Raw genomic sequence first — 10,420 nt, forward strand, 5'->3', positions numbered from 1 at the left:
GGTTGCTACAGCCTGTCTTCTGCCCAGCCCAGTCTGGGTTGGCATGGGGGGGGGGGTGCATACCCTGCTGACAGGTGTGCGCCCCCACAGACAGCACGCAGCTGGGGGGCGGGCCCAGGGCAGGCAGGTAGGGGATGTCCTTTCCCTTTCTCGCACCCCCAGAGGTGCTGGGCCTGGTTAGCGTCATTCAGCTACGTGCCGGGAGCCAGAGCCCTGCCTGTGCTGAGCAAGAGTTGGCCCTGGTCCATCGTGCCTGCTGGTGCTGGGTGGGGGGCTGGCAGCACGGCCCCTCGTGCTCTGCTCTGGCTGGGTATGGGCTCCTGGGGGCGTCCCTTTACCATCTCCACGGCTGGCCAGGCAGCGCCATGCTCAGCCATTCACTGCTCCAGCCCCTGGCTGGCACTGCCCTCCAGTGGACCAGCCTCCCTGGGAACACCAGCTAATCCGCTCTGCAGCCAGGCCTGTCCATGGGACAAGGAAAGCAGTTCCCTCCCCCTGACCCCACCTCCTGACCCCCGGTATGAGAATCTGCCCCACAGGGTTCAGCGTCTCTGATTCAGCAGGGGACACTGCAGCCGGCAGCCCAGCCTAGGACCTAGACTAACCCTGTGGTCTCGAGCAGGGCCTGTGGGGCGAAGCTCTTCAGAACAGATGGGAGCACGGCCTCCCGGCACACGCACCAGAGGGAGGCCTGGCTCTGTGACGTGGCCCCCAGCACGGAGTCCCCTCACCCCCACAGCCCCGTGACCTAGTGGGCCGTCGCCCGTCAGCCTCTGGCGAAGGAGAGGGATTGTTTGTTCTGTTTCTGAGCACTGAGGTGCCAGCTGTGGCCCCAGTGAGGCAGAGCCCATCTCCCTCCGCACCCCATGCCTCGAAGTGGGGCAGGGGCACAAGCTCCATTTTAGATGGGGCAGCAGCGGCCCAATGGTTCAGGACTCACACTCAGGCAGCCAGTGCTGAGCCAGGCCGAGAACCCCGGGGGCCAGGCCACGCTCGCTCCGCCATTGCACTGTTGCCATTTCTCAGTCAGTGGTGAACCAGTTGCTAACAGGCCTTTCAGGTGTCAGGCTGGTCCTGGGGTGGCAGCATGACCTGCTGTGCACACGCCATCGCTAGAGCAGCCTGAGCCGCCCCCACCCGGTCCTCTGATCCGTATCACGTCTGTAAGGATGGACTCAGCACCCGCCATGGTATCCTGATGTGGCCAAGGGCTGACCCAGCCCTGGCACTTTGGGCCTGGCATCCCACCCCTGCCCACAGGAGCCTGGTCTGTATCAGAGGCTGGGGACCCCACGGGGCCCTGGCAGTTGCTGAGAGCTGGCTGAGCTGGGACACATTGTGCTGGGTTCAGGTGCTGGAGCTGCCCACTCCCCCACCCACCCCCTGGGGGTGCCAACAGGGTCCTCAGCCCCACCCTGGCTCCAGCCAGCACAGGGCCCTTTCCGTGGAGCTGGCAAAGCCTCAGGCTGGTCTGTGGGGCTTTGCAGCCTGGTGTTAAGTGACCCCGTGTGATGGCTGTTGCCATGGGAACCCATGGGCGGAGGAGGGTTAATCACTGCGCCTTTGTTCTGAGTGGCCTGTGCAGATCTGCGGGCATGGGCCAGGCACAGCCTGGCAGCTACCAGACGCAGCTGGGCAGCGCCCCCAGCACTGCCTGCCCCCCACAACATGACAGCTCGCTGACTCCCCTCCCCCACAGCATGGGAACCCCTGGTCCGCATAAACGAGGGGCCGTGGATGCTGTTGAGCGTGGTGCTGCCCCTCCGTGATCAGTGCTCCGACCCGCAGGCTCCAGGCTGGGCACCCTGTGCTTCGGAAACAGCCCCCAAATGCTCAGCTGCAGCCTGGCTGACCTCACAGCCCCCCGGCCCCTGGTGCAGGCAGCACCTCCCAGCAGGGGAGCTCAAAGCAGTTGCACATGGGGACGGCTGGGGAGAACCTGAGGCACAGAGTGGGGAAGGGACTCACCCACGCTTACACAGAGGAATGGGACCCTATGTGCCTGGGGCACCCCCCTTTCCTGAGAGAGGCTCTAGCTGAAGGCAGCATGGGAATGCTGTGCCCCACCCTCGCACCAGCGTCATCAGGGCAGTTGGGAATGTGGCAAGGGCCCGACACTTTGCTGTTGGAGCCCCAGTCTAAATCTGCCCCTGCCCCGGCTGGCAAGGTGGGCGGCTGCAGCCCAGCCCTGGGGGCTGAGGAATGTGCCTGCTTGGCCTATGCTGGCGAGCTGCACCAAGACAGGCTGCGCTAGGGCTGTTACGTAAGGCTCACGGCTGCTCTTTGAACTGTCCCTAAGCTGCTGTGTAAATAGCAGAGCCCCCCGATGAGCCGGGGCGCCCAGGGTGCTGTGCTTGCTGGGCTGTGACTGATGCTGCCAGCTCCGCTCAGTGCTCCAGAGCAGCTGAGACACTGCTCCCAACGCAGCGGCTGCTCACGTCCATGGAGCCGGCCCCGAGGCCCTGGCACCCACCTGCGAGGGCTCCGGCTTGCGGTGGGGGCTGTGAGCTTCACTGCGTCCCTGCGCCTCTGGCTGACTGAGCAGCTATGCAGACGAGTTGGCTGTGGGGAGGGCTGGCTCTGTTCCAGTCAGGCCACCTCCTTGCTGGGGACAACTTCCCCCTATAGGGTGTGAATCCCCTCTCCCTCCTGCCCCTCCCCGAGTGCAGGGCCCACTGTTTGGTCCTAGCTTGCCAAGGCCTGGGGAGGAGGAGGCAGGGGCCGGTGCCGCTCTCTGTAATGCCAGGAGGTGGCACATGTTGTGGCATTACAGCGATGCCCAGTCCCCAGTCCGGCACTGCCTGCCTGCTGCCACTCAGCTGGGCCAGGGCCCTGCCACCAGCTTTGCCTTCCTATGCTCTGCCAGGGCAGGGCAGCCCTCTGGTCCCTCTAGCCTGGACCCCAGGCAATGGCTGCAGTCTCTGCCCCTTCCTCCCCTGCTGGAGTCCCAGGGAAAGGGGGTGGGACAGTTCCTCCGCGCCGCCACCCCCAGCTTCCTCCTTTTGATCACTGCACCTGAGCCTGTGAGGCCAGAGGCCACCTCATCAGTCCCCTCCTTGCCACCCAGACTTGCCCTGGCCCAGTGAGCGGGGCTGGGGCTCCAGGCACAACGCGTGACAGGGTGAGGGCAGGGGTGTGTGTGGTCTCCTTGGCAACACAGGGAGCCACACGCTCGCAGGGCCTGGTGCCTCACAGGGACTGTATTTACCTTCTCAGAAAGCGCCTCCTGCGCCAGCAATTTGCTTCAATTAGCCTCGTTAGCAGGTCAAGAGGCCCCCAGTGATGTCAGCAGATGGCCATGGCGGGCAGCTCCAGCCCCCTGCTGTCCCCACACACAGCACTAGCGCAGGGCCAGAGAGCGGTGTCGAGCCAGGGCTGTGCCCTGCCAGGCTCTGGCTCCGTCCCTCGCTGCCTGCCTGGGTTCTGGGTGGAACGTGGCGGCAGGAGCCCAGCGAGCTGCCACGCTGCCGCCCAGGCACCAGGCAGGGAAATGGCGCGGCAGCGTCGCTGTCCGGCTGCCTGCTCCTGCCGGCTGGCCATGGGCCGGCTCGTGCTCTCGTCTGCTCCCATTAGGACCCCCAGGCTTGCAGGCGGGGCTGAGAACCGTTCTCTGGGGAGCTGCCGTGATATGACACCCACTGCCTGGCGTGTTAAGCTGTGCAGGGTGGCAGTGGCCTGCGCCTGCTGCTGGTGTGGGCAATGCCACCGAGTACAGGTAGTCAATAGCGGGCCGCGGGCCAAAGCTGGACCGCCAGACACTTTTGAACGGACCCCGAAATCTTTTTATTTATTTATTAGCATTATTGTTGGGTTTTTAAAATATTTTCTCTGGTGTCTGGACCTTGACTAGACCTTGACCGAGAAATTGGGACCTTGACAAAAAATAATTGACTACCCCATGCCACAGAGCATCTAACTGCCCCATGATGCCCCCCACCCCTGACCCACAGACAGTAAGAGGGCGGTTGGGCTCCTTTCTCCTCCTGAGGGCTCCTGGCTTACAAGGGAGGCTGAGCCCAGGTCAGTATCCGCTCAGCCCTGGAACAGCCCAGCCTTGAACCAGGCCGCTGCAGGTCGGCCCAAGCACTGCTCTGTGGCTGCGGTAGCCGGGCTTGGCTGGGGCAGCCTGGGAGCGGGCAAGTAAACAGCGGAAAATTACTGTGTGCTCAGCACAGCCATTATCCAAATGAGCCGAGAGCAGCACATCTGGGCTGGGGAAAGCTTGGGCCCGGGGCTTTGCAGAGCTGACACGCTAATCGGGTCTGGGCTGGCTCAGTGCTGGGGGGGAGACCCCCCCCCCAGGTCAAAGGCAGGGGGCTGCAGGTGACTCAGTGCTGCCCCAGGCAGGACTGAGAGCTGGGCATGCCGCCTAAAGGCGAGGTGGGCTGCTAACCCCAAACTCAATGCTGGTGATTACCCCCCTCCCCTGCCCCTGTAGCGTGCCCAGACTGCATCACTGACTGCCTTGGCATGTAGTGCTGCTGTGTCCTGTTAAATGCTGGCCACACCCTGGCTGGGCTCTGCCTGCGTTTCAGTGCTGGGAGATGGTGCCTGCACCCTGGAGCTTCTGCCCTAACCTCCCTGGGTGACAGACACGATTAATTCACGTTTATTAAATGCTTTGAGCTCACGGAGGAGCAATGGGACACGTGTGCTACGGGGGTGTGTGTGTGTGAACAAATACCCCTTCACCCTGCCCCACAGTGCGAATGCATCCCCTTTTGTTCCCCACTTGCACAGCGACTGCCCCTGGGCGCAAATACATTACCCACCCCACCCCCCAGCCCAGCTTCTTCCAATGCCCCCCCCCACCCCAATTCCCTCCCAATCGCCGGGCCTAGGGCTGCTGCTGGAGTCACAAATGATCAGCACAGGCTGGGCCTGGAGCTGGACCTGGCGTTGGCAAACAGCATCCGTGCAGTCACGGCCCAGGCTGCCTGAGTGGCAAGCACGGTGCTGCCTGGGGGCCGGGGGGACTAGAGCAGGGACCCTGGATGCTGGGGAATGTGCAGGTTCCCAGAAGCCCTGCTTGGGCTGAAGCAGGGTCAACCCCAGCCCCATGAGAGGCAGGGCATGGTGTCATGCAGGACATGGGGATCAGGGGGGGCTGAGGGATGCTGGGGCGGGGGGGCCTGGGGCGAGGCTCAAGGCCGGGGACGTGATGGGTCTCACTGAAAGGCGTGGCTGAGGCTGGCGCCAAGGTGCTGGGGCAGCTGCTGCTGACCTTGGGGCAGCAGTTCCTGGGGACAGCGGGGCTGGGACATGGAGTGCGAGCCCCGAGGAGCGTGATTTGGTGGAGATGTAAACAGCTAGTCTGGCCTGGCGCCCTCTGCGCTGAGCAATGTTTATAGTGTGGGGCTGTTTATGGTCGCTCGGGGCGGCTGGTTCCCAAGTGCTCAGCCAGAGCTTTCAGGCTTGCCAGCCGCAGGGGCAGGGTTAGCTGTGCACGGGGCGTCTGGCTCTGCAGTGGACCGAGGCTGCTGTGGCACTAGGGCCAGGGAGGGCACACAGCGGTGCTGGGCTGGGACAGCTGGCGTGCCAAGAGCACCGTCCCTAGCTCGCTGGTGCCAGGCTAATGGGGCAGGCGGTGCTGATTGGAGATCTATGATCATTACGGTACTTTAAATCAATAAGCCCAGATGCCGTTTTGGCTCCTTCCCTGCAGAGGAAATTAGGGCCACTTTGCGGCAGGAAATGCTCCTTAAACGCATCAAGATTTCCCCAAGCCACAGCTGTGAGGGTGAGCACAGCCCGAGCACCCAGAGCCCCTCCAGGTCTGGTCTGTAAGCAGTAACCCTGTGCAGACCCACTCACTGTGGGCCCCAATCTGCCCCCCCGAGCCCCACTGCCTCCAAGCCTGGCCTGTAACCCTGTGGACACCACCTTGCTGCTAGATGCACTAGTACGGTCCTTGCAGCAGAGCGAGCTGGGACCAGAACCCAGGAGTCCTGACCCTGTCACCTGCCCAGGCAGGTGTGTGCATGGGAGTGATGCCAGGCTGTGCACGTGGGGCAGAGCTTGTACACAGGCAGGCAGGCGCGCTGGGCTAATCCCCCACACAAGGAGCTTGTTCCTTTCCCAAAGCTGCCACTTTCGATGGCTTAGTGCTCACATGGGGTGCGAAAGCACCTTATGAGTGATTGGGGGGGCTGTGGGGTGCTGGGAGGCACCCAGCATGTGTGTGAATGCCTGTGGCTGTATGCAGGGGCCTACACCTGTGGGGCAGCATGCCCGCTACGCTGCTGCTGGCCCTGCATGACTCCAAGCCAAGTGCCAGTGGCTGGTGTTTTTGCCCCTGGCCAAAGCTGACTGGAGGGGCCAAGCCGGCAGGAGAGTCACCTCTTGGGCTGCCATCCGGCCAGTGCCAGCCAGGGCCCCCTGCAGCCTTGGGCAGATGCTCTCTAGCTCATGCTTTGCTCTGGGGACAGTAGAGCTGCAGCTGCTGCACTAGCCCCTCTCCTGTGCTTTATGCGCTCACAGCCTGATGGCTGCCCAGCCACACTGCTGGCCCCTGTGCTCAGCTCCCTGGCCCAGTGCACAGGGAAAGCCCCACGCGGTGTGCACAGCCACACAGCGCCCAGAGTAACTGCTCGTGGCCAGGCAAGCCAGCCATCATGTGCCAAATGTGCCAGTTTGGGGAGACGCAGCCCTCCCGGGGCAGGGGTGGCATTTGCTTTCTCTGCCCTGTGCCAGGGGAAGGAGGGGAGGCTCAGGGCAGGCTGGATGGGGCTGCCAGGCAAGTGCAGGGAGGAGGCGGATGTGTGGGAGTGAGACTGAGCCTGCAGCTGGGCCTGGGTGCCACAGAAGGGAGCGGCGCTGACCCCAGCTTGGCAGCCTTACATGCCAGGCCTAGGATGGGGCGGGCGCTGCAGCCTGGCCCAGCTCGCTGGCTGTGGCAGGAGTTGCTGCTCAGGGCAACCCACCTGCCCAGTGGAGACCCTTCGGCCCACCTTTGTGCATGCACCTCCTCTTCCCTGTCTTTGTGCAAGCTCCCCGCCTTGCTCCCCTCCTTTGAGCAAGTGCCCCCTCCTCCTGGACATTCACCTCCCTGGGCCAGCATTCATGCTGCCCGGCTGTGCCGGCCCCTTCAGCTCCCAGTCAGGAAGCTTCAGACCCTCGTTGCCATGAGACACACCCCAGGGTTTATTGGTGCCCACGTCCTCCGGAGTGATGCGCCGTGCCACACACAGACAGACGCAGACAGAGCCTGCCCCGTGGACCCCATGCCTATTTACAGAGCTACTGCAGAGATAAATTAACCTCGGGCACAGGAGCTGGCGGGCAGCAGGAGCAAGCGCAGGAAGCAGCTATACACACGGCCCAGCAGGCAGACACCCTGCCCCCACGCGCCAACGGGCACTGTCCCCAGGCTCCCTACACCCCGCCAGGCTGGCACAGGGTGCTCTGCCCTCCATGTGGACTTGTGCTGGGGTGCAGGCCTTGTGCACAGACACCATCACGTGCCCACCTGGCACGTGCCTCCGAAGGATGGACAGGGGCAGCAGGGCATGCTCCATTCTCAGCATGCCTGTCGTCAGGCCCTGGCAGCCTGGTATACACCCCGCTCCCCGGACAGCCCAGGAAGGGCTGAAAGGCACAGGCTCTCGCTTTCTGTCCCTGCAAGCCCGCTGCCTGAGCCCTTGGCTCCCTCTCCCTGCCCAGCAGAGCCTGCCCGCGGACGGGCGTGGGCCCGGCGCCCTGGCTGCGTTCTGGAGGGTGCGGGGGGCTCAGAGGTTGCTGGCGGCTGTTTCGGGGAACTCGTAGCACTGGTGCCTCTCGGTGCTGCAGCCCGTCTTCTCGAGGTAGTGGGTGCTGGTGTGCGCCGTGGGCTGACTCCGCCCCAGCCCAGACATGCAGCTGCCCACCAGCCTGTGCTTCTCACAAGTACTGCTGCCCCCGTTGCGGGCATTGGGGGTCTGGCTGTACGTGTGCTTGTACTCCTCCTCCAGGTCCTTGCCCAGCTTCCAGCGCTGCCACTTCTTCAGCAGCTCCGACTGCACCTGCAAACAGCCCAGACGGGGTGAGCCTGGCCCGGGGCCTGCGCCAGCCAGCGTTCCGCCTCCCACAGAGCAAGACTGGCCAGGCCAAGCCCAGAGCCCCTACTGGGGCCCAGATGGCACCGGGCAGCAGAGTGCTCCCCGCCGGGCCTGCGCTGCAGAATGCAGGTCCGGGGTCCCGGGCGGACGCAGTCATGGAACGGGCTCCCCGTGCCGGGCCCAGGGTGCTCGCACTCACCTCCTTGTTGACAAAGCAGTAGAGCATGGCCACCAGCATCCCCTAGGCAGCAAGAAGAGAGGGCATGAGAGGGGCACGGCCCAGGCCCCTTGATCCCCCCCCAGGGTCATGGGAGGGGAGGCCACAGAGCACAGAGGCTGGGCGAGAGGGTGCTCGAGGGCGCCCTGCTCAGGCGCCAGGCCCAGCTCACCTGGAAGGAGCTCAGGAAGAGGTCGAAGAAGAGCTTGACGTAGCGCAGGGTACCCTGGGCATGCTCGTCTGTGACGAAGGCAAACACCACCTCGTGGATGCCCAGCAGCGGGATCAGCGTCAGCGTGGACTTCGCCAGCCTGCCAGGGAGACTGACCAATCAGAGCCAGCCACTCCCCACCCATTTCGCCTCCCCCTTCAGACACTACAGACATGGGGCCCCATGGTTAGACGGGCACCACAGGCACAGAGCCGGGTCCCATGGGCACACAGAGCCCCCGCTGGCACAACAGGGCAGTGGGCACACACACACACAGAGCATCGGGCCTGCGGTGCAGGGGCCTCCCCAAGATGTGAGCGGGAGAGCTGGGCCTAGGGCAGGATGAGGCCCAGGGGAGCTGGCCAGCCCCTGGTACGCACCGGAATTTGTAATCTGTGTAGCGCATCTGGTGGGCACGGAGTTTGGAGACCAGGATCTGGATGATGTGGATGAAAATGAAGAAGTTGATCTGAAAGGGAGAAATAGGGTGAGAGGCAGATGGGGATGGGGGCCAGGGACTGGAGGGTCCCCACCCCAGCAAGGGAGTCCTTGTGGGGCTGGTGGCCCTAGCCCCATGAAGTATCACTGGGAGGAGATGACTGTGCCCAGCCCTGTCCCAGATGCACCCTGGGGAGTCTAGTCAGCCCCAGGCAGCCAGTGCAGGACGAAAGGGACCCTGTCCGCGGTCAGGGCTCTGCCTGGGCAGGGTAGGGCACCCATGCAGGGGAACCCAGTGGCACCAACTCTCACAATATTTGGTGTTTTTCTGAAAGCCCCAGCTCCTGGGGTCATGTGATTCTGGGAGACTCGCTCTCATTGAAAAGACAGGACGCATCCAGACACCGTGGCTTTGGTGCAAAGTGGGAAAATGCACCCTGACTGCAGCCCAACAGCTCCATGAGCCGGAGGCAAAAGAAGCTGAATATGAAGTCGTGATCTGTGAGCAGCTGGGGCGTGCAAGAGAGGGCATGGGTGTGTGCCGGGCAGGAGGATGGGGTGCCTGGGCTGGATGGAGGGGAGAGAGGGGGAGCACCTTGCAGGAGAGGGCCTGTGGTGCGGAGAGGGGAAGGGGCCGGCGGTGCGGAGAGGGGACGGGCCCGTGGTGCAGAGAGGGGAGGGAGCCCGTGGTGCAGAGAGGGGAAGGGGCCCATGGTGCAGAGAAGGGACAAGGGGGGCCCATGGTGCAGAGAAGGGGCAAGGGGGGCCCATGGTGCAGAGAGGGGAAGGGGCCCGTGGTGCAGAGAAGGGGCAAGGGGAGCCAGTGGTGCAGAAAAGGGGCAAAGGGGGCCCGTGGTGCAGAGAGGGGAGGGGGCCCGGGGTGAGGAGGGGGGGGCAGGGCGGGCTGGGACTTACCAGGATGGCCAGGAACACAGGGAAGCGGGGGATCCACCAGAAGCCCATGTTGTTGTTGGTGCTCCAGCACCTGGGAGGTGAGAGTGAGGGGGGTGACGGGGGAAGTGGCACTTTTGTATCTATGTGCCACGTGCCCCGGCAGGAAGATCGGCCCAGCCCTAGCACAAGGTGGTACAAGGCTCCTGGGAGGGATTTCCGGGTAACACGGCCAAGGACGTGTGAACCAGGCCAGGGTTCCCCCACAGGCACAGACCTGCTCCTGCCCGGACGCGCGCCCCTTGCCCACACGGGCACAGACACCACCCCCGTGAGCACACAGACTGTACGCAGCCTCTGCTGGGCACACAGACAACTACAGATGCACGTGCCCCAATGAACCCCCGTGCACAGCACTAGACAGACAGGTCAGACCTAGGCCCATCCACCCTGTGCCCGTCTCCAGCAGAGGCTGGAAGCAGCTGATTCAGAGGGAGGTGTTCGAACCCCGCAGGAGAGGCTGGGGGCTAATCTGCCCCCACATTCAGGCTCAGCGCAGTCTCTAGCCAGAGACCGGCGGGAGCCCTGCCACAGCCCATGCTGTCATCCGCTCGGCCTCTCGGGATA

The 10,420-nt window shown here is 63.9% G+C and overlaps 1 protein-coding gene across 1 annotated transcript in view; it reads right to left on the reverse strand.

Moving 5' to 3' along the window:
* Positions 1–7,068: 7,068 nt before the first annotated feature.
* Positions 7,069–10,420, reverse strand: part of GCGR (glucagon receptor) — a 20,174-nt gene continuing 16,822 nt past the window's right edge. Inside the window, exons 9-13 of the mRNA XM_026654486.2 lie at positions 9,818–9,936; positions 8,845–8,933; positions 8,426–8,564; positions 8,236–8,277; positions 7,069–8,000 (exon numbers count right to left, since the gene is read on the reverse strand). Coding sequence (XP_026510271.1) covers positions 7,728–8,000; positions 8,236–8,277; positions 8,426–8,564; positions 8,845–8,933; positions 9,818–9,936 — 662 coding nt within the window. The 3' untranslated portion in view covers positions 7,069–7,727. The remainder of the gene's footprint in view (positions 8,001–8,235; positions 8,278–8,425; positions 8,565–8,844; positions 8,934–9,817; positions 9,937–10,420) is intronic.

Source organism: Terrapene carolina, unplaced genomic scaffold, assembly GCF_002925995.2.
Source record: "Terrapene carolina triunguis isolate 2854851 unplaced genomic scaffold, T_m_triunguis-2.0 Scaffold192, whole genome shotgun sequence".
In the NCBI taxonomy this organism is placed as follows: domain Eukaryota; kingdom Metazoa; phylum Chordata; order Testudines; family Emydidae; genus Terrapene; species Terrapene triunguis.